The sequence below is a fragment of the Macrobrachium rosenbergii genome, chromosome 25 (genome assembly GCF_040412425.1).
Source record: "Macrobrachium rosenbergii isolate ZJJX-2024 chromosome 25, ASM4041242v1, whole genome shotgun sequence".
Lineage (NCBI taxonomy): Eukaryota > Metazoa > Arthropoda > Malacostraca > Decapoda > Palaemonidae > Macrobrachium > Macrobrachium rosenbergii.
Window position 1 is genome coordinate 27949176 of NC_089765.1, and position 23741 is coordinate 27972916.

The following is a 23741-nucleotide window of genomic DNA, read 5'->3' on the forward strand; positions in this document are numbered from 1 at the left end:
GGTAACAAGCATAATTCTATTAATCTTATATAAAAATTCAGGAATGAAACAATTGTTTATCATCTGGGGCAAAAAGAATGTGTGCCTTCTAGTTGTACACCTCAACCTCAATGAAAGGAATATGCTGTGTAAAATGCTAAAGAGAGACAGAGATGCACCTCCTTAACTGGAGTGCCAGTTTAGGTCAGGATGATACATGTTTCACTTCTATGGTTTATTTAAGGTTAGCATGCATTCCTGTAATGCATGACTTCCAGCACTATAGGTAAAGTCAAGTTAGGGTCCACCATACCAGATGATGCAGGATCTGGCACCCAAGGTTATGTATGAAAAGGTATGGCTATGATGCATCAGTGCAACTTGACCTACTGACATCTTTTCTTTATACTGTATACTGTGACTGACACTGATTACTGATACAAAACATATTCCAACTAATCATTGTGTGGTTTAATAATTTCAGACTATATGCAACTGTTTATTTACCCATAGGGGATGTCCCTTTAACTGTTATGCATTTGCACCAATTACAATGGTCAGATAAAAGTATTAAAACACTAAATAAGCAATCAGAGAAATGCAGCACATGGTTCATGTACTTGGCAAGAAATTCAAGTGTTATAGCATTTTTGTAATTATATTCCCATCTAAAAAAAATATAAGGGAATAATATACATGCATTTTCAAATACTGTATTTTGATTCTTTTAAAGAACATATTTATCCACACCTTATAACAGCCCTACCTAAACAGCGAAACACTACTCTAAGTACAAGGAAAAACATTACCATTCAAATTAAATAAATTGGTGGCTTTAAAATAAAATAACAAGTATTACTAGATTTCGCTAAAAATGGAGAAGCCAAAATGAACCTATCTGGAGTTAAAGGGAGAATCTTTCTGCAAAGAGAAAGGGGTGGAAAAAGGTAAACAGCTTTACTTGCAAAAGATAACTAAAAAATTCCACGGGTCTCACAGCAAGAAACCTCTCAATGTATAAATATATAATCCTTCATGAGCATCTTGTTATACCTACTAATTACCTAAGCTGTCTTATGCTTTTCCATCTAAAAAAATGTTACAGAACATGTTCCCTAATTAATATCCTACCACCATGTCTTCACTTTAATCTAAGAAAAAAAAAAAACAACACATGAATGTAACTTTTTATCCTCCCAAAGCAGAAAAATTTTGGCCACAATCGTCTGCCTCATCTAACATTATTTTGTAAAGCCACCAATCACAAGACTAGCCAAATATGACACTTCATTTCTATCAACTAAACAAGAATGCCCTTCTTACTCCTGTTTTCCAAGAATTCAAGGGTCGTCAGCTGATCGTCTCAAGTCAGGAAGCTATGCCATTTATATCATATAAACTCCTAATTGCAAGGAGGTCAACGACTTTGCACAACATATTTGAATATTCCCTCTCATTAATCTTAGGCTACCCTTTATTCAATTCCATCTTCAATGAATAAAAACAATAATTTTGGACCGTAGTATAATATTTAAACTGATACTTACATGGTTTAATTTTGTAAAAATAAAAAAAAAAAATCTAAAATTAAAGACTGAATGAAGGCATGCTTAAGCTATAACTTGCTTGATAATAATGACCACTGTAGGTTTTCATTAATATATGTAAACATGCCCATTACTCCTCAGGCTTACACTGACTAAACCACTCATCTGATAATGTGGAGTGTAAACTTATCATCCTAAAATAAAATGAATTAAAAGCTATAGTGAAAAAGCAAATTAATTTAGAGAATACAGCATTTTGTTGATCGATGTTTTGGTGGGTAATGAGGCCTATTTCAGGGAATCCTGATGAACAAACCACTGGCTCCCCTGGAACGGTTTCAGTAACATGAAAAAATCACACTTAAAAACAGCCTAGAAATTGACCCAAATCAATACATTCACAAATACAACAGGTTAAAATAAGCTACTTTCACAAGCCAGGTTTACAATAAACTGAAATTAGCTTCACCATCAGAAACACACCAACATATCAAAACATAACTAGGCATAGGCTAACTTCTGTAGCTGGGACCTAGTTTACCTGGACACCAATTTCTTAGCAACGACCTAGGGTAACATATTCGACATACTAAGAGCCTCCGGTCTAACCACTTTTTAAAAGAACCCAAAACAGAAATCGCGACACAAAATAACGAGCACATCCTCGGTTCCTATCCCGTAAATGAGAAAGAAACGAGAGGTCTAAGGCTAGGAGAAAAAGAGAGAGAGAGAGAGGTCAGCTGGGTTCCATCATCAGTCAGTTTGCCGTCTAGAAACAACTGTACCTTGTAAATCCTTCATATTGCTCTCATTTCTATTTCCAGAGACTCTTCTGGTCAGTCGCTACGCGGCGGAGACCCAAAATATGAGCGGGGAAGGCGGCTTGCCACCACCGAGAGCTTTTAATAACTAAAGGTGGCAGTGTTTACAAATTGTAAACAGCCTTTCATTTGGTACCTTTCAGATTTCGACGGGATTTTTAGGTTATCAGACTCACCCTGTAATTTCCTAGATGCCGCCATTGCTATGAGGAGCGTCTGTTGAGAAAAGTGTTCATACTTGGCCAGAAGCCTTTGCACATACAAGATAAAATTGAAGAAAATCACTATTATTATTTTTATTGACACCACCGACACAATATGGCTAACATCTAAAAGCTTCACTCTCTTCAAGCTTCGAGCAGAAGCCTTTCCGAACACAAAGGGTTCCGAGCACCGACCGAGCCACGGTTGGAGAGAATATATTTATATCAATAACTTTACTCGAAGTTGATCATTTCCACTCCAATCTCCACATCACTGATTTCTAACGTGTTTAGGACTTTTTCATCATACGTGTTGTTTAATATTACGCTTCTTTCCCGGAAAATAAACTCTCTGTTCGAACACAAAAGGATTCGAGATATTTTGAGACTATACCGTCTAAAAGCTTCCTTGTCGTTTTTCTTGTATAGTACTACAAATACTTTGCAAAACTACAATGCATATTACGAGTTTGAAAGGAAATGTTTAAATTTCCTAAACTTGAAAATGTTACGATCTTTATAGTTAAAAGAATTATTCTGGTAATGGTTATTGAATTCGGGCAAGTTTTAAAGTGACACGAAAACAAAGACAAATATTGGAACCCTAACCAATTTCAGTTGGAGAAAAGAAACCCTACAGGAAGGATGTTCCGTTGATCGCCGTACTATAATTCATTTTTTTACATCATATATTTTATTGTGCTGATAGTTTGAATTACTGATTAAACATTAATAAATGGGTGTTTATTGTGTCGGATCAATCTGATTCATTACTGAATAATTTCGCTGAGGTAAAAGTTAAAATGACATTTGACAAGGCCATCAGTGTACAACCAAAACATTGGCTATGAACGTTGCGGTCTGTAGTTTTCCTACAATGGTCTGTAACTTTTGCATTTGTAAACATGGACTATTTTCGTTTTATGCCATATGTTAGTGTTCTGAGGCGTGTGAGATGCACTGATTACTTTACACTAGTTTTTCTTTCAGATGCTGCAGCAAGCCAACACGAATCTGATTGTGGAACCAGATTGTTCGTGAATGAGTAAAAAAAAAAAATCCCTTAAAATCAGGATACGTAAAGGATGTAAATGTTCGAATCGACACCAATTTCTTATTAATTCCACGTAGGTTAACTGGCAGTTATCTGTCGAAAGTTGTACTGATAACAGTAATAATGTAACTTGAGTTATTGCTTTGGATTCGTGTTGCTGCTTGTCCTCCCTATGTTCCAGCCTGACCGGTTTTTGTTATGAGTAGCGTAGCAGGAAGTACCAGAAATTTTGCCCTCCCGGTCACTTCAGTGGCCATTAGGCTTGATTTCTGTGAATTCCAAGGCTTCACTTCCCATATAGTCCACCAAACCAAGTCTACTGTAATGCAGCAGCTTTTTCTCGTTCAAAATGGTTCGGCCTTAGAAAGTAGGTTACCCTATTCAAGATTGTTTGTTAAGGTAAACGAACTATTTTTTTATAACCAAAAACAAAAGGGGTCTTATCAAATGAAAAAGAAAGGAAATAATAAAACCTCGGCATTAACTGGGGTTAGCTATTAAGTTATCTCAGAGGCAGTCGATGTTTCGTTGGTAAATTTTTTTTTCCGAGTTGGTCGGAATGTTGACTTGGTTGTTTCCATGGGAAATATCCATATTGCAGTGTCGCGCCATGGAAGACGTTTTATACCGAATGAATTCCTCTAACAGTGGGCCAAGGTTTTTACCCAGCAACTAACATATGTAATGTTCTTTTGTTAACCATGGACCTTTTCTTCTCGGGAAGCTCGCTATGTAATAAACATTTAAGCCTTTTTGGGCTTGTTCTGTAGGACATTTGCTCACACGGTGTCAACGCAGGACGTGTAATTAGTCTATTTGACTGAGAATTCGAAATTAAATAGGAAAACAAATGTTTATAACTAGGACTTTTGAGAAGATGGATTGGTGGGTAACAACCATGCCCTGACCAAATCAAATAATGTATTTATGTGTATCTGGTCAATTAACTAAAGATTGATAAATTATTTTTATTTAACTATAATGTTAGAAAAAAAATTTTTTAAATCCTGTAGTAATGTGGTGAACAGCGATTGTTGATTATATATATATACATATATATATATAATCAAATAATGTATTTATGCTAAAGATTGATAAATGATTTTTATTTAAATATGTTAGAAATTTTTTTTTTTAAATCCTGTAGTAATGTGATGAACAGCGATTGTTGGTTATATATATATATATATATATATATATATATATATATATATATATATATATATATATATATATATATAAAATAATGTATTTATGTTTCTTATCTAGTCAATTAACTAAAGATTGATAAATGATTTTTATTTAAATATAATGTTAGAAAAATTTTTTTTAATCCAGTAGTAATGTGATGAACAGCGATTATTGATTATATATATATATATATATATATATATATATATATATATATATATATATATATATATATATATATATATATATCACATTACCACCAGTTTTCTTATTTTTCACCTGTGGTAATGTGTGGTAAATGAATCACGTACAAAAGTGATAGTAATCATAATATATATATATATATATATATATATATATATATATATATATATATATATATATATATATATATATATATATATATATGTATTATGCATACATATACAATATATACAATATATTTATTAAGTATTTTACATTAATTTTGCAACCTGTTTCATTAGTATTTTACTTATGTCCTTATGTTAAATGTATAGTATAAAATAATACTTTAGTATATTCCAGTAAACATGAACATTATATTGTCACCATCCTTCGTATACATAATGATCAAATAAAGCCTCTCCAGGCCTGACACTGTCTAGTCTAATTTATTTATTCTGTGATCACATGTCATCAAAAATCAAACAACCGAATTCATTCAAGATTATTAAACAAAACATTTTAATGTGTTCACAATAATTCCTGAATGTTTGTTAAACTACAAATTTAAATTTTGTACTTAATCTCAAATATGAATTTTTTAAGTTTCCTAAAATAAGTCTCGATTACAGTAGCCTTCAAAATCGCGTAATCTGGACATTCCATATTAATATGTCTGTCATATTTATTACAATATGAATTTTTGTGTTTTTACAAATTATGAATCAGGATATTGTATTCCGGTATTTCAGTCATATTATAGGGACTTAAAAATTCATTTTTTTTTATTTCATTTCTCTTAAAAATATATAATATTTGAATCTAAAACATTTCTTAATTTAATGTCAGTTTACCTGACAAATACAGTAAAGGTATTTTTTGTTGGTCAGGACATTAGTGTTACCCTGCTGTGGTACACGTTTACTCAGATGAGTAATATACTTGTTCCTTGGCTCAAAGTTGATTACGCAAGTTTTATTCTCATTATTGAATATGTGTAATTTCCCTTCATGTCTTTTAGTTGTTTCAACAGAGCGTGTTACGGTAGCGTTGAAGAGAATCTTGCTTTCAAAAGGGAACTGAACATTTTTAAATTTTATCATTCATAAACTGCACGACCACACCAAGTAAACTCAATGCTAATGGTTCACTGTTATTAGAAATACGCGTTCATGTTATATTTTTAAATTTAAACTGTTCTCTAAAGCCAGATGACTTGTTTTTGACCGATAAAAATAAAAATATATTTTTCTTATGAAATGATAGTGATATGAAAATTCAGAAAAATAAATACTCTGCTATAGAAAGTACTGAGAAGCATAGGATTTATGAGGACTGTTCCATCCACTTTTATCATGGTTTCCCTGTCGATTTCTTTTAATTACCCAATGTTTTCTTGCGGACTGACAAGGATTAATTAGCCTTCAAGGTCCTCGAATGGCGGTGATGACTCTCCTTTTTTTCAGAGTTCCTGAAGATGAAGCGTTTAATCCTACTTCCATTTAATTGGTAGCTACTTGCCTAGAGGCGCTTAGACTCGTCTCAATTCATGCAGTTTTTACTTTTTCCATCGTGATTTTAAAAGAAATACGAGTGTCTGATTATTGTTGCTCAAGTTTTTGTATGTAATGTTTTTGTCTGTAGAATTTTATCTGCTTAGTATTGACGTTATATTGTTTATCAGTAACCTTTGTTGACGTAATTAGTTATAGTACTATAAAATTTTGAAGGCTTAGTTACACAATACATATACATCATACACACACACATATACACACACATATATATATATATATATATATATATATATATATATATATATATATATATATATATATATATATATATATATATATATATCCTGATTTTCTACGTGTCAATTTTCATTCGTTGAAATTCAGTGGTGGCTTCGGTGAACGATTATACTAATTTATTAATCACAGATATCACAGATTTTTGTATCGTCCATCTCTGGATTGTTTTGAATGTTTGGAAATGGTAATCACGGAAGGTAATGTTTTTGGTAATGAGAAGCTATCGGTATGGAAATGCTAATTCAGCGGGTCAAGTGCGTAGGAACCAATAATGCTTGAGGTTATTGACCACTTTTTGCCAGTGGACCGTAGTTTTGCACCGATTTCATCATACTCTGACCTTTTCATAGGGCTATTTTAGCGCCTCTATTTGAGGAGCCCTGCAAATTGTAAATTTCAGAACTCATATTCCACTGTTGCCAAATATAGTTGTACCTTCAGCTGGCCGCAAGCCAGCGCAAGTTCATGCTTCTGGAGCAGCCTGTAAATCTTGTACGGGAAACGGAAACATTTCAACATTTTGTATTCCCTGCTTATACCCATTGTTTTTATGCTTCTCTAAAGTGAGCCGGATTAAAAAATCACCACTCTACATGCAAATATATATGGGTGTGTGTAGAGAGAGAGAGAGAGACTTGTGGGAAAAAAATGTTTGGGAAGCCGCTTGATGTTTGGTAACAAATTGTTAAAAAAAAAAAAAACTACTAAAAAGCACCTCTGGGAATGAAATGAATGCTGACGGAAGAGTGAGTTAGGATCTGTATTAGTCCAGAGCATGGAAGAGCAAGTTGATGGATGTAATGGTGATAGAGGAGTGGCTGGATTTCTGATCTTTATTTGGCTGAATTAAAAGTTAAGATAAATAAAAGTTCAGGTTGGGGAGGAAAGGGCGAAAACGTAAACGTACCTGTAAGTATGATCAAGACAGGTGAGTTTGATGAGGAGGAAGTAAGGAGAACGCATCACGGGAAACTGGTTGGAAAATGGACTACGGTGGAAGGTATCGAAGTTGAAAGAGTATATGAAAAATGAGGAGCATTCAAGGATGATGTGTCAAAGAGTCAGCATGGAGGTGAAAAATGGGGGGTAATGAAAGAGAAGACCATATGATGTTTAAGTGGTAAAGAGAGGATGAAAGAGAAAAAGAATTGGGGTAGGGGAGATGGTAACCACATACTTCGAGGATTAGCCTATCTTCAAAGAGAATAGGAAGCTTCCACTAACATCGATGTAAATTTTTCCAGGTTTAGTGTAGCTGAGCCGGAGAGAGGAATATTTGCCATCCAAGTCTGTTACAGTTTAATCAGTCTCAGTCACGAGGTTAACGTTGGATTAACAAAGTTGCAACCATGTTTTAAGCATCAAATAGATTTAAACAAGAATTATGCACAGTCAGCATCATTAATGTAAGTAAACTTCAGCACTTTTAGGAATTAAATAAATGAGAGTAAATAGATGCCTTTAAAATGTTGATGTGGTTTATTTCAAACCTATTACTTTCCATTAGCATAATCTGTGGTATCAGTAGTCTCTAGATATGTCCCAGAAAAAGAAGACTCCCCTTTTCTACCTATCTGAATAAGTCAGCATACGAGGTCCTTGAACACCACACTTGGTGAAAAGGTCAGCTTCTACCTGTTTGACGTATGATTAACTCCTGTCATCTCTTTCCCCAAAAAATTTCTTGATGTAGTCTCTGTTGTAATAATTTTGATTCATCAATTCACCCCATACCATGACCATTTTTATTGTCTCTCTTTGATTCATTTGGTGATGGTAATTATCTTATTTTCACTTAAGCTTATTTGTGTGTGCGTTCCTTCGTGACTTGAACACCTGCTGTAAGTGGCTGTGCAGGTAAGCAGTTCCGTAAGAACAGTGTTTATGTGATTTGCTGGTTGTTCATGACATTATAAGAGGTATTCTGGCCACCTTTTCAATTACGTACGAGTATATGTATAGATTTCCCCTGTATATAGGTGATGGTTTTTGGCAGATTAATTTATGGTCGTTAATGAATGAGCGCCTTGCACGGTCATTCACAATTTTCTCTTGTTTAGCCTACTAATATTTTTTCAATTGTATTTAGCTTAACGTGTAAGTTGGTAAGCTGTAACACGTTTCTGTCATGAATTTTAGTGTCTGCAAAGCCTTTGAGTACTATAATGGACTTCAATATGAAAAATTTTCTTGGTCAATGCATTTTGTTTCCCAAAGTCAGGAGTGTTACTTTCACTTTGGCTGGTATAATTATTAAATTTTTGTCACCAATTTTAGCAGAGATCGTGATAACGTGTTGCTTCCATGTCTTAGCTTATCCTGTTACTTAGCACCTTAATTAGTGAATGTCCATTTATTGCTCATTATTTTGGGACTAGTAAAATATAGTTCACTGTACGTCAACAGGAGCTCCTGGTCAACAGTGCCAGAGCCTTCATGATTAGTAGAGAAAAAGACCCTAATTTACTCTGCAGTGCATGCATGAGTCAAGTGTGCTTTCCAAACATATATGGATTGGGTGGCCTTACAGAGGACATTTTACAATACAAATGGTCCAAAACTTCTAGGGAAGGGGCTCAACACTTCTGCATTGGAAGTCCCTTCTGTGTCATATATGAGCACAGGAAGTCTTACCAGTGCCAGAAACTTCTAAGTTCAATAAACTTAAAAGATATTACGTATTGTATTTTCAACTTCAGTAAGCTTAAAGTTTACTTTATTGTCAACTCCTGTAAACTTAGAGATTATTGTATTCTCAACTCCATAAAAATCTAAAACAAAATCTTCATAGCTTTGACAACCTCTACAAGGCATGTTTAACCATGTACCTCATATCCCTCTCATGCTAACATTAGAGGTATCCTTCCACTGGTGGGCTGGAAATAATGTCAGAAAGGGCTGAGGTGTATGTTGCTCCTATTCCACAGTGTTTATCTTCTGATGCTCAGCATTTATGAGTGCTGACACACTGCATGTGACCACTTCTCCCTCCTCCTCTTTTGTTACCCGCTTTCAGCTGTTAAGAGTCATGGTCCTACAACAATACTACAAGGTTTGGACAGCAAAACCTTTCGCTCATTTGCCAGAAGAGTGACACAACTCAAAAAATTTGTTTTTTGAGTTATTGATACTAGCAGATAGCCCGTTCTTTGTTTAATATTGTGATAAAAAAGTCTTATTTGTACTTGTAATACGAACCGCTAGAGGGCATGACATGTCACTTTTACACTATAGAGAGTATAGAGTGTTTTAAACTTTAAAATGCTTCTCCTGAAAAATAGCAATTTTTGAGTTGTGTCACTCTTCTGGTAAAGGAGCGCTTTGATTCAGAGGCATATACTTTGTACTCGAGATTACTCTTCATACTAAGGCTTATTCGTCATATTCACGATTATCTTTTGTAGTATGCACTCCTCATGTATCGAAAGTAACAGATGGTGTGGCCATGTGTCACTTATCTTCTAGTAATCATGCTCATAAAGCTGATGACTGTAGTTGCTCCATCTCCTCATAATCATGGCTCTTACTCAAACCATCTAAAGAGGCAAGGAAAATGCTCTTTACAACATTCTTCACATCACCCTAAGGAGCCAGGTCATGACTTGAATCTCTGTCCCTCTCGGTGGTTTTGATAATGAGCAGAATGTTTTGGTACTGCACATCTCACTTCTTTTTCCGAGAATATATATTAGAGTAAAACCCCCAATTCCCAAAGTAAGGACTCACAGCGCAGACTTGCACAACACTGAATAAGTCTCCTAATCAGCTGCTGTGTCCTACAGCAACTCTTATTCTAGAGGTCCTAGTTTTTCCACAGACTCAGCTATCCCAGGTGTTATATGTCACCACTCTCACAGTTCTACCGACTCACACCACCTGGCTTGCTCTCCTTTTTCCTACGCCTCACTCAGCCTGTGCCACTTGCCCCAGCCTCTTCATGCTGTCACTATGCTACCTCTTGCCATGTATTTGATTTATTCTAGGCTTGCTTGCTAGTTCCCTTTAGTAGCTCAGATCAACCCTGTTGCTAACCTCATCTGATATTTTTTTATGTCATTTCAATACATACTGGTTCTAACTTTCAGGCAAATCTTGATAGGGCTACACCTGGTAGGAAATTAACTTTAGGATAGGGTCCTCTGCCTGTGATTTCCACTCAAGTTTTACTGAAAGAGATTATTCTGATGTGACTTCCGAGACTTTGATTCAAACTTCATATGAGCATGATTTTGATCATTCCTTACCCTCTAGCGATGGAAAACTTCAAGTATCCTTCATCTTTATCTGTTCAGGATATACCTTCTTGCCAGCCGTCATTTAGCTTCAGTTGAGAAAAGGCAGTGTTTTGGAGATGACCAAGAAGGCATCCATGTCATGACTGACAACGATGAAGTGCTTCTTATTCATCATGATAAAGCTTTTCTCTTTTGAGGCAGAGTAATTGACTAAGTTTCAGAGGGTTAATAATGAGAGGTAGGTTTTGTCTCTTACAATATCTTCAAATGCAACAATGAATTATGTGACATAAGTGGGAAACTCTCTTTGGAGATTGGAGTTCCCTGTGACTGTGGGTTTTGATACTTTACTATTCGTAAGGAAGTTGTTTCAAGAATGGAGGATAGAGGAATGAAGGTGGCTTTGATAGATAAATGATGACCCCTCTTACCTTCCTTTTACCTGAAGCTCAGTCCAGACATTTCTACAAGTTTGTTAATTATACTTTGTACGACAAGAATGCCCCTACAGGTTTGGAGGCCTTAGGTAGAGACTCTTCCTGGTTGTCAGTGATTTTGTTTTCATACAAAGTGAATAGTAACAAGATTTTTGGAGGAGCTCCTGGCTCTCTTAGATTGGCATGAGTGGGTCCTCAACACAGTTACCACCTCCTTGCAGGTCTGAGTGTTGGCATTAAATTCATATCTAAGGCTAAGAGGATTTTTGCTTGCCTGAGGTAGGCATCAGTCTTGAATAGGAAGATGTTGGCTTGCTCTCTAGCCAGTTCAGTGCATAACAAGAGGAATGCTATTTTCAGGAGGCTGTGTAATTTGTTGACTTCCTCTGACTTTGGCTCCTTGTGGATGGCTGTCATAATAGACTGCCACATTATCGCAACAGAGACCAATATAACAAAGGTTTGGGAGAAATCTATTGGAAATATGCCAGTTTTTTTAAATCTCTCATTCTTTGGAGATTGTGGTATAAAAATGTTCCATCTCATAACATCTTAACATCTACACATTTAAAGGACCTTCAAGTCAATAATTCTTGAGGGATTCTAACAGATTTCAGATGGTGGTAAGATGTAGCCAACCAATGTTTTTATTTAATGATTTCACAGTGATCATAAATCTTTGGAGCTAAATGGTAGTTTCTTTGGCCTTAATGCTTTCACACAACAGTTTTCTAGCAAGATTTTCAGGCATAACATCAGATAACTCTTCCACAGTGGGGACTAAACACAACCAATTCTTAATGGGACTTTGGCAATGGAGAACCTTCTCTGGGAAGAAGTAAACGTAACACTGGTCCCATTGTTTGTCCCAGGGAAATACAATGTGTTAGCAGATTTTATCAGTCAGAGGAATCAAGGGTCATTGTCAGAATGGTCTTTTAGTCTACATATGGGCAGGTGTGTTATGAAGGGTCTCGAGCACCCTAAGAGTTGGTCTATTTATGACTAACATGACCAAATGACAGCACTCTAGGGCCCAGCAACATGGTTCCCTGGGACGACCTGGAGATTTAAACTTTTCCTACATTCTCTCTGGTAAGATCAGTGAAAGACCAGTTGCTGTTATTCATCAACGCAGTCATGGTTCTCATTGTCCCCTTTTGGCCACAAGAGGTTTGGTTTCTCATTTCTTGAGTCTCTTGGTAGACTATCCACGGCTCTTTCCATCATGGGAAAAATTACTGGAATATTGCTCTTATCAGACCCAATAGGAAACTCGTTAATGATAAACATGGTTACTATCAAATTCTGAGACCTCTGTCATTGAAGGTTTAGCTGAAGCTGAAGAAATCATCATTATTCAACAAAAGGGATCACCCTCTAGACTTTACCAAGCAAAATGAAGTGGTTCTTATTCAGTAATTGGTGCAATTCAAGGAAGGATAATCCTCTCAAAGTCACTTATCATGCATATGACTTTTTACTATATCTGCACAGAGTGAGATGTCTGTTTTGCTGCAAAAGGCTGTCCATCTGGCCCCCTGTGGGTATTTAAAATCAGAGATGCTAATTCCATGGAAGGTTCATCCAGTTAGTTGAGATGTGTTGCCACTGGAACGATGAATCCATCCTGTCTTGTTAGTGATGTTTAACCCTTTTTCGCTGACTGAAAGACCACACCCTCCTCAATAGTTTAACTGCATTAAAAACATCTTTCCTTCCAGTACTCTGTCATGAAAGTTTACTGAGGCCATACTGATGATTTATCCATTTATCCATCCTGGCTCTCACATTAAAAACTGGTGGAATATTGAGCTCTCTTACATACCAGGATTTGTTGCTAAGGCACGGGCGAATTCTTTCTTCCCACTTCTGGTTCTAGAAAGGTGGGTTCACTCTTATTTACATAATTTAGAGCAGTTAAGTGCAAAATTTCTAAAAGCACTATCTCTTTTTGGCTGATGCAAGTAATTTTAAATGCCAATTCTTTCACCTCAGAATTTTAAATATTTAAGAGACTTCACAAATTAGTATAAGCCTCACTAAATGTGCTATCAAACCGTGACTAGCATCAAGTTCTGCCTCAATCTGAGAAAAGGCAGAGAACCAGATTCACCATCATACTCACCCTCATAAAGCATGTCTTGACCTCTTAGTGTAGATATCTCGAATGCAAGCTACATCTATGCCAGATTTATGAGCCTATCACCTCTTGCAGGTTTTTCAGACACAATGTTTGGAGTACGACACATGGATTTACTAATGCGTGCATGTCTCCATCATGACATACAGACATGTAGAATATCACTCTTGTTTAATACATGAGTGTTAGTTACATTTGACTGAACAGAAGAAAGAATAAAAATAAGGAAATCAGTTCTGACATAATTTCTTGATGACAATGCTGATTCTGACTCAGTGAGCTATGATTTCAAAAAGTTGAGGTGGACCTTTTCTGTTTAACACATATTCAGTTCTTGTGAACTAAAGCTTTTTCTTAAAGTTACTGGAGAGTAACTTCCATATGTTGTAATTATTTACTGTATTTTCCAGGCAAGGTTTGTTAGCATTTTATTTATATCCAAAAGATTACTTCTAAGATCAGAAGGTAAATTCAGTAGTATAAATACATATCAGATAGCAATCAACCAGTTTTTTAAAATTAAGAACAAGAAGTTTTCTATACTTTATTCACAAGAGAAATAAAAATTAATTTTTGCTGTTTTTTTCCTGAGGTCATCAGAGACATAAAACTTCTTGATGGATGATTATAAGAGTATTTCAGAATTCATAACAAATGCAGTAGTTATGTAGCATAGTTCTTCCAGACTGATAAAGGTGCAACCATTGTGGAATCATGTATTCAGTACTGCATATCTTTCCAATAAATAAACTCAATTGTTAGTGATGAGCACATAATACAGATACATAATTTTAAACCAGTTACTTTATTTAGCATTACAGTCAGTTGTATAAATAAATATTTTGCTGGAACCAGTGGATTTCAAAAGCTGTAATCACTCTGTTGCTGATATAAACTCAGTTATATGATTGTTACTAATATATTAACTTGGAACATCATATACAGCCATTTTCATGTTATGTTGCTATTGTTTTGTTTATTGTAATCTCGTCAAGGGGATTTTCAGTTTGTAAACTTGTTTCTGGTGTTGTTTTAGAGCATGGTCTGGGGCATTTTTGAAAGCAGTTTGAGGATGTCATAATAAAATTTATCTTTTGAATTAGTTTGAGAGTATGTCATAATAAAATTCATCTATCATGAAATTCCTTCATTCTCATTATATGTGATATCCTTTTAGTCTGACAACACACATTTTACCAAATTTTCTGTCTTAGAAAATCAAGTTGTATATTGTCCAGCTTGATGGGTCTTTAGGATCTAAAACCACAGAATGCAAGATCTTCTAATAGTATATCTGTTGAAGACCGGCATTATTTCTCCATAATTATTGTTTCTACTTTTCTTGCCAGTCACTAGCCTGAATATGAGGGTGAAGGGTAAACTGATACTGGGAAGCTACCCAAACCTAATAAACTAAAATAGTATGGAAACAAACCTTCACCAGTCTGCTAGCAAATGGTAAAGATGTTCTAATGAAAAATAAGGTAAAATCTAGAGTTAGTGAGCAATCTGTCTAGCTTCTATACACAGTAAGGTAAGTAGTGGTATTCCTTGTAAACAGGTGTCTAGTTCTTGTGCAAAATTTCACTATTTCAACAAAGAAACATTGAAATATCTTATTGCTGCACTATCTTGATGCCAGTTAGCATGATATAAAACTTTTTCAATTTTCAGGAGGCTGTTAACCTTTTATTTTATTTCCTCTGACTTTGGCCTTTGTGGATGGCTGTCTCTAGATCTGTCCATGTTGCAATAATGCACTGTTGTTGATGTACTTCATTGCCTGTTAGAATTTCTTCTATTGGATCTTTTTTTACAGAGACTCTCTTAAACATCTTAACATCTTGTTCTTAAGTTATCAGTTGCTTGAAGTCTTTTATCTTTTATCATATTAATGGAAGCTCAAATGGTGGTATGGAGAACCCATGTTACTGGAGTCTGCTATTCCAGAAGAACGTTAAATAGCTTGGAGTAAAAGGTAGTATTCTTTGGCCTAGAGATGTTTTCACAAAAGTTTTCAAAAGTGTAAGATTTTCAGGATTAAAAATCACTGATAACTCTTCCAAGACAGTGGAGGGCAGCAGAATGTTCTTAATGGTGATTGTCCAATCTCATATGAGAATGATTCAGGGAAGAAGTCAGCGTAATTCTGGTACCATTGTTTGTCTGTAACTAATGGTAAAGATTTTATCAGAAATGGATTCACTGTTTATTGTCAGTAATGGTGTTTGATGTCAACAATGCATTGCATAAGAGGAGATAAGGGTGAAGCGATTAAGAAGTATTGCTCTATGGTGGAAGGACAGAGACCTTGATGATGAACTTGGTTATGAAACCAGCACTGGGATGGTAATAAAACAAATAGCAGCAATCTCTGGAAAGATCAGTTAAAGACCATCTTAATATTCTTCAATTAAAAGATTTGATGGTTCTCATTTGTCCCCTTGTACTCTACATAATGTTTACAAAGAAAATTAAAAAGCCTCTGAAGTCTGATAAAATGTTAATGTTCATTGCTGGAGTGCAATAAGAATATTCGATTACAAATAGGGAAATCCCTCAAAAATACAGTGTCCAGAGGTTGGAAAATACTCTATGGGATCTTAAGGTTTTAGATGATTTGGACATAGGATAATTGTTCAACAAAAGGGATCAGTCAGACTTTACAAAGCAAAATGAAGTATTCTAATTCAGTAACTGGAGGAAGGATAATCCTCTCAAGGCATATCATGAATAAGACTTTTAGGATACAACCAGCAGGAGGGAGATATCTGAATTGCTGAAGGAAGTCCATCTGGCCCCTGGGCCATTTAAAATCAGAAGTATTAATCACAACCAGTTAGTTGAGGGACATAGATGAATGAGAACCTTGGAAAGACAACCATCCTGAGGGACAGTGATGTTTAAGAACTGGAGGAAAACAACCAATAGTTCAGCATTAAAACATCTTTCCTTCTAGATGAATAAGAAAGTTTAGTGGAAGACAACCAGATTTATCCATTTATGAATCCTGGCTCTCACAGGAAACAATCTGGTGGAGGGAGCTCTAGATGAATAAGATTTGGAGCTAAGACAACCAGCAGGAGGACACTTTCTTCCCACTTCTGGTTCTACAACCAGCAGGGTTCAGGACATAATTTAGAATAAGAAAAATTGGAAAGACAACCATCTCTTTTGGCATGATGAATAAGAATTTTAAATGACAACTTTCACCTCAGAATTTGAATAAGATTTGAAGAGAAGACAACCAGTAGGAGGGACATAGATGAATAAGTGGAGGAAGACAAGTTCTGCCAATCTGGAGGGGCATAGATGAATAAGAATCATACTCAGACAAAAGCAGCAGGAGGGGCATAGATGAATAAGATATCTGGAGGAAGACAACCAGCAGGAGGGGCATAGATGAATAACTATCACCTCTTGAAGGTTTTTCAACAGCAGGATGTTTGGCAGTATGAATATGGATTTAAACAACCAGCAGGAGGGGCATCATGAATAAGAGAAATGGAGGAAGACAATCACTCTTGTTTACAGATGAATAAGTTACAAGACAACCAGAAGAAGGAGGGTAAAAATATGAATAAGAATTGAAGGAAGACAACCAGCAGGAGGGGCATAGATGAATTCAAAAAGTGGAGGGCCAACCAGCAGGAGGGTTCAGATGAATAAGAATTGAAGGAAGTTAACTGGGAGGGCAACTTCCATGAATAATTATTGGAGGTATTTTCCAGGCAGGAGGGGTTAGATGAATTTATATGGAGGAGATTACAAGAGCAGGAGGTAAACAGATGAATAAATACATATGGAGAAGACAATCAACCAGTTTTTAGATGAATAAGAACAAGAGTTTTCTAAGACAACCAGCAGGAGAAATAAAAATGAATAACTGTTCTGAAGGTCAAGACAAAAACAGCAGGAGGGTGATGAAGCAGATGAATTCAAACAAATGAAGGAAGACAACCAGCAGGAGGGGCTTCCAGATGAATAAGAATGGAGGAAGACAACCAGCAGGAGGAATCAGATGAATAAGAATTGGAGGAAGACAACCAGCAAATACAGATGAATTGTTAGTGAAGGAAGACAATAACAGATAGATGAATAAGAATTGGAGTTACAATTTAGCAGGAGGGCATAGATGAATAAATAAATATTTGAAGGAAGACAACCAGCAGGAGGGTAATGAATAAGTTGGAGATATAAACCAGTTATAGGAGGGTTATAGATGAATAACTTGGAGGATAGACAACCATTTTCAGGGGTTGCTATTGTTTTGAATAAGAATCTGAAGGAAGACAACCAGTTTCTGGTGTTGTTTTAGATGAATAAGAAACATTTTTGAAGACAACCAGCAGGATGGGCATAGATGAATAAAATTGATCTATCACAACCAGCAGGATTCTCATAGATGAATAGGAGTCTGAAGGAAGACAACCAAAGGAGGGACATAGAAAATGAATAAGAACTGGAGGGTCTTTGAGACAACCAGCAGGAGGTCTTCTAATAGATGAATAAGAACTGAAGGAAGACAACCAGTAGGAGGGCATAGATGAATAAGGTGAAGGAAGACAACCAGTAGGAGGGGCATAGATGAATAAAACTAAGCATTGAAGGAAACAAACCAGCAGTCTGGTGCAAGATGAATAGGAGTTGAAGGAAGACAAAATAGCAGGAGTGACATAGATGAATAAGAACTGGAGGAAGACAACCAACAGGAGGAGCATAGATGAATAAGAATTGAAGGAAGACAACCAGTTCTTGGACATAGATGAATAAAATTGAGCATGATATCACAACCAGTTCAGGAGGGGCATAGATGAATAAGAATTGAAGGAAGACAACGGAGGAGCATAGATGAATAAGAATTGAAGGAAGACAACCAGCAGGAGGAGCATAGATGAATAAGAATTGAAGGAAGACAACCAGTAGGAGGTCTTTTATCTTTTATGAATTAAGGAAGCTGAAGGGAATGACAACCAGCAGGAGGAGCATAGATGAATAGGTTAATAGAAGGAAACAGGTGAGCCCTAGGAGATGACAAATGAATAAGAACTGGAGGAAGACAACCAGCAGGAGGAGCATCAGATGAATATGGAGATGAATGAAGACAACCAGTGGAGAATCTCATATGAGAATGATTGAGGGAGATATAGACAACCAGCAGGAGGAGCATAGATGAATAGTAACTGAAGGTAAGACAACCAGAAATGGAGGGCACTGTTTAGGGAGAATAAGAACTTTGATGAGAATGACAACCAGCAGGAGGAGATAGATGAATAAGAATTGAAGGAAGACATTGCTCTAGGTGGAAGGACAGAGATGAATGATGAACTTGAAGGAAGACAACCAGCAGGAGGAATAGAAACAAATAGGAATAAAAGGAAGACAACCAGCAGGAGGGACATATATGAAATTAAAAGAACTGGATGTGTATAAGACAACCAGCAGGAGGACATAGATGAATAGGAAAATTGAAGGAAGTGTGATAAAATGACAACCATTGCAGGAGTGCAATAAGAATAGATGAAATAAGAAATTGAAGAAATACAACCAGTAGGTTGGACATAGATCTTAAGGTTTTTAATTTGGACATAGGATAACCAGTTGGAGGGGCAGTAGATGAATAAAGAGTATATAAGGAAGACAACCAGCAGGAGGAGCATAGATGAATAAGAATTGAAGGAAGACAACCAGCAGGAGGAGCATAGATGAATAAGAATTGAAGGAAGACAACCAGCAGGAGGGGCATAGATGAATAAGAATTGAAGGAAGACAACCAGCAGGAGGGGCATAGATGAATAGGAATTGAAGGAAGACAACCAGCAGGAGGGACATAGATGAATAAGAACTGGAGGATGACAACCAGCAGGAGGGCATAGATGAATAAGATTGGAGGAAGACAACCAGCAGGAGGGGCATAGATGAATAAGCATTGGAGGAAGACAACCAGCAGGAGGGGCATAGATGAATAAGAATTGGAGGATGACAACCAGCAGGAGGAACATAGATAAATAAGAATTGAAGGAAGACAACCAGCAGGAGGGACATAGATGAATAAGCATTGGAGGAAGACAACCAGCAGGAGGGGCATAGATGAATAAGAATTGAAGGAAGACAACCAGCAGGAGGAGCATAGATGAATAGGAATTGAAGGAAGACAACCAGCAGGAGGGACATAGATGAATAAGAACTGGAGGAAGACAACCAGCAGGAGGAGCATAGATGAATAAGAATTGAAGGAAGACAACCAGCAGGAGGGACATAGATGAATAAGAATTGAAGGAAGACAACCAGTAGGAGGGGCATAGATGAATAAGAATTGAAGGAAGACAACCAGCAGGAGGAGCATAGATGAATAAGAATTGAAGGAAGACAACCAGCAGGAGGAGCATAGATGAATAAGAATTGAAGGAAGACAACCAGTAGGAGGGGCATAGATGAATAAGAATTGAAGGAAGACAACCAGCAGGAGGGCATAGATGAATAAGAATTGGAGGATGACAACCAGCAGGAGGGGCATAGATGAATAAGAACTGGAGGAAGACAACCAGCAGGAGGAGCATAGATGAATAAGAATTGAAGGAAGACAACCAGTAGGAGGGGCATAGATGAATAAGAATTGAAGGAAGACAACCAGCAGGAGGAGCATAGATGAATAGGAATTGAAGGAAGACAACCAGCAGGAGGGACATAGATGAATAAGAACTGGAGGAAGACAACCAGCAGGAGGGCATATAGATGAATAAGAATTGAAGGAAGACAACCAGCAGGAGGGGCATAGATGAATAAAAATTGAAGGAAGACAACCAGCAGGAGGGACATAGATGAATAGGAATTGAAGGAAGACAACCAGCAGGAGGGGCATAGATGAATAAGAACTGGAGGAAGACAACCAGCAGGAGGAGCATAGATGAATAGGAATTGAAGGAGGAGACAACCAGCAGGAGGGGCATAGATGAATAAGAATTGAAGGAAGACAACCAGCAGGAGGGACATAGATGAATAAGAATTGGAGGAAGACAACCAGCAGGAGGGGCATAGATGAATAAGAATTGGAGGAAGACAACCAGCAGGAGGGGCATAGATGAATAAGAATTGAAGGAAGACAACCAGCAGGAGGGACATAGATGAATAAGAACTGGAGGAAGACAACCAGCAGGAGGGGCATAGATGAATAAGAATTGAAGGAAGACAACCAGCAGGAGGGGCATAGATGAATAAGAATTGAAGGAAGACAACCAGCAGGAGGGGCATAGATGAATAAGAATTGGAGGAAGACAACCAGCAGGAGGGGCATAGATGAATAAGAATTGAAGGAAGACAACCAGTAGGAGGGGCATAGATGAATAAGAATTGGAGGAAGACAACCAGCAGGAGGAGCATAGATGAATAGGAATTGAAGGAAGACAACCAGCAGGAGGGACATAGATGAATAAGAACTGGAGGAAGACAACCAGCAGGAGGAGCATAGATGAATAAGAATTGAAGGAAGACAACCAGTAGGAGGGGCATAGATGAATAAGAATTGAAGGAAGACAACCAGCAGGAGGGGCATAGATGAATAAGAATTGAAGGAAGACAACCAGCAGGAGGGACATAGATGAATAAGAACTGGAGGAAGACAACCAGCAGGAGGGCATAGATGAATAAGAATTGAAGGAAGACAACCAGCAGGAGGGGCATAGATGAATAAGAATTGAAGGAAGACAACCAGTAGGAGGGGCATAGATGAATAAGAATTGGAGGAAGATAACCAGCAGGATTGGCATAGATGAAGGCCTAGACCAGACAGGAATTAAGGCAGAAAGTTCACTACTAAAGAGTTCAGACAGTTCACTCAATGGTGGACCCTCTAATTCAATTGACAGCAGCTTTAAAAATACATGTACTGATTATATAGTTTGAAAATTTAAATACTGTATATGTGAAATTTTAATAAACTAAAGACAGTGGAACTGAACTGAATTGCATCAACTGATGTGATTTCTGTATAAAACTCAAAAGATTTAAAATAGATTCAATCTAGATTTATTAAAAAAAAATCTAAGGCAATTCAGTCTGTAAAACTAACCTAAATTTTGAAGCTTGTTGGGTAACACCACTCATTTTTTAATTTGTCAAATATATTTAGTTTCAAGAAGATTTTGGTTGAAATGAATCCAGTTAACAACTAAAAATATTACCTGTACCTCAAGTTTTAGCCATATTTCAATTCATAAAGCTCACCTGTATATCATTATCCATATATGCTGGACAACTACATAGATGTTCCCCCGAACAATCAAACGTTCATGCTTTGACATAAAGTACATCTTCTGGCACCCAATGTGAGTCCAACCAATCCTTCAAGTTCAATGTAAGATATTCATATTGTAAATCTGAAAGGGTTAAATTAATTTTATTAGATTTGATAGAATCTTTAATTCCCTATATTCAGTTACTAGGTTTTTAAGGCCCTGCAAAATGCTGAATGAGATTTAAATTCTGTTTAAATAAAGATAAAACTCTGATGGACTTGTACACCATACTAGGGACATACCTCTTCTTTTACCTATTTATGCGTGTCCCTCTTTATAAAACTGTTAGTACAGAGATAAAGCTCTTGATAGAAGAAAAAATTATTCCTTTTCTTTAATCTGGTGGAATTCCAGTTCATACACCATCAAATGTCATTGCTAAATAGTCGGATGAATAAAGATTTTTGCATCTTACTGTAAAACCTGGGCAAGAGAGTTAGGTGCCAGCTAATTTGTGCTTGCCATTGTCAGTTGTTGACCTCTGGGTAAGCAAGTGTGATCACCCTTACGACAATTAATATGGTGTATTGCCTTTCAGGTAACATTTCTTGTACCTTATAGAGTAAATTTGGACTCTGAGATACCATAAATTGTTTTTATGCTTTTCATTAACTAGGCTTATTATAATCATGAGCTAATTAGTCAGGTTTTTCATCATTAAGGTAGACACCACGAATACTTGAGGTAATCTGAAATTCTCAAAGGTTAAAGTAATTTTGTTGAAATTTTCTATCATTACCACACTTGAATGTCAGAGAGAAAACCTCCAAAATGAGAAGTTAAATCGATTTCAAGTCTTTCATCTTTTTATTTACTTATTTTTTTTATCTTGATTGTTGCAGGGTGTAGATTTTCATTACAATTTTCATGGGGCTTATTGGCAATCCATTTGTTGGTTATCCCATTTCTCTTTCATTTGACTGGTGAACCTTTCCTTTTTACTTTTCAGGCTCCTCGTCGACAAAGACGAGTTTTTCATTCCAAGCTGTTATCAACCACTTATCTTCACTGTGCAAGGTGTTGTCCAAATGTTCTTTCCTTGGTATGGATGTAGTCCTTCACTCTTTGTATTCCTCTTCAACCTTTTCTTCTTGTTAAATGGAACCTTGCTACGCTTCCTCTTACTGATGATCAACAGTTTTTTCCCACGTTTTCTTGGTCTTCATTTGTCCATTATTCTTATTCCTCGACTATATCTTACGACTGGCACAGACCATGTGTTGATTGTTGGTTTCACGTCGTTTGCTTTGCATCTTGGGCCCACTTTGTTGTAATTTCTGATATTCAGATTTTTGCTTTTCTTTCACCTTCAACAAATGCTGTTACAGACTGAAGTTAAACCTGATTTTGAAGTCTCTTAGCAGCCATCACTAATAAACGACCAATAATTATGGATGCCTACTGTATATAGACCTTCATAATCCCATTGTTCACGCCTTAGAAGCAGTTTCATTTTCTTTAAATGCATGCAGTCGCATAAACATCATCTCTTGCTTTGGAGAATTAAAATGAACACGTGAATGAACATGGGTCCTTAGCTATTCTGTCTCTTTCATCATTTTTGTGGCCAGATATGGCAAACACTTAATACTTACAATAACTACTAACTACTACAAGACCATCAAATATAAGCATGGTTGGGTATTGGCCGTTTTTGGTGTGTAGAGAGCCCACGAAGACCCTGAAACTTTCTGCAACAGTTATAGAAGCAATAGATATGTGGCTTACAGAAATGATGTTTGGTGTTAATTGAAACTTCACTCAGTGTTTTGTCACCCCACCTGTTTAAGTCTAGTCTTGCAGAAAGTATCTGGCCTATGCCCAATCAGTGACAAGAAGG

General features: G+C 36.5%; 1 protein-coding gene and 2 long non-coding RNA genes across 8 annotated transcripts in view; 1 reads left to right on the plus strand and 2 right to left on the minus strand.

Annotated features, from left to right (window-relative positions):
* Positions 1 to 2971, minus strand: part of Not3 (CCR4-associated factor Not3) — a 78069-nt gene extending 75098 nt beyond the window's left edge. The window contains exon 1 of one of the 6 annotated variants that reach the window (XM_067127198.1): positions 2524 to 2971. In XM_067127198.1, coding sequence (XP_066983299.1) covers positions 2524 to 2548 — 25 coding nt within the window. In that variant the 5' untranslated portion in view covers positions 2549 to 2971. Of the gene's footprint in view, positions 1 to 2311 lie in introns of all 6 variants that reach the window. The other 5 variants (XM_067127196.1, XM_067127195.1, XM_067127199.1 and 2 more) reach the window with 5 other exon arrangements.
* A 202-nt stretch (positions 2972 to 3173) lies between these two features.
* Positions 3174 to 8466, plus strand: LOC136852143 (uncharacterized). The gene is made up of 3 exons (XR_010857083.1): positions 3174 to 3212; positions 3541 to 3677; positions 8037 to 8466. It is a non-coding gene; the product is annotated as an uncharacterized lncRNA (long non-coding RNA).
* Positions 8467 to 21835: 13369 nt separating this feature from the next.
* The window catches only part of LOC136852512 (uncharacterized), a 172059-nt gene continuing 170153 nt past the window's right edge, over positions 21836 to 23741 (minus strand). The window contains exon 3 of the long non-coding RNA XR_010857173.1: positions 21836 to 21982. This is a non-coding gene — a long non-coding RNA (uncharacterized lncRNA). The remainder of the gene's footprint in view (positions 21983 to 23741) is intronic.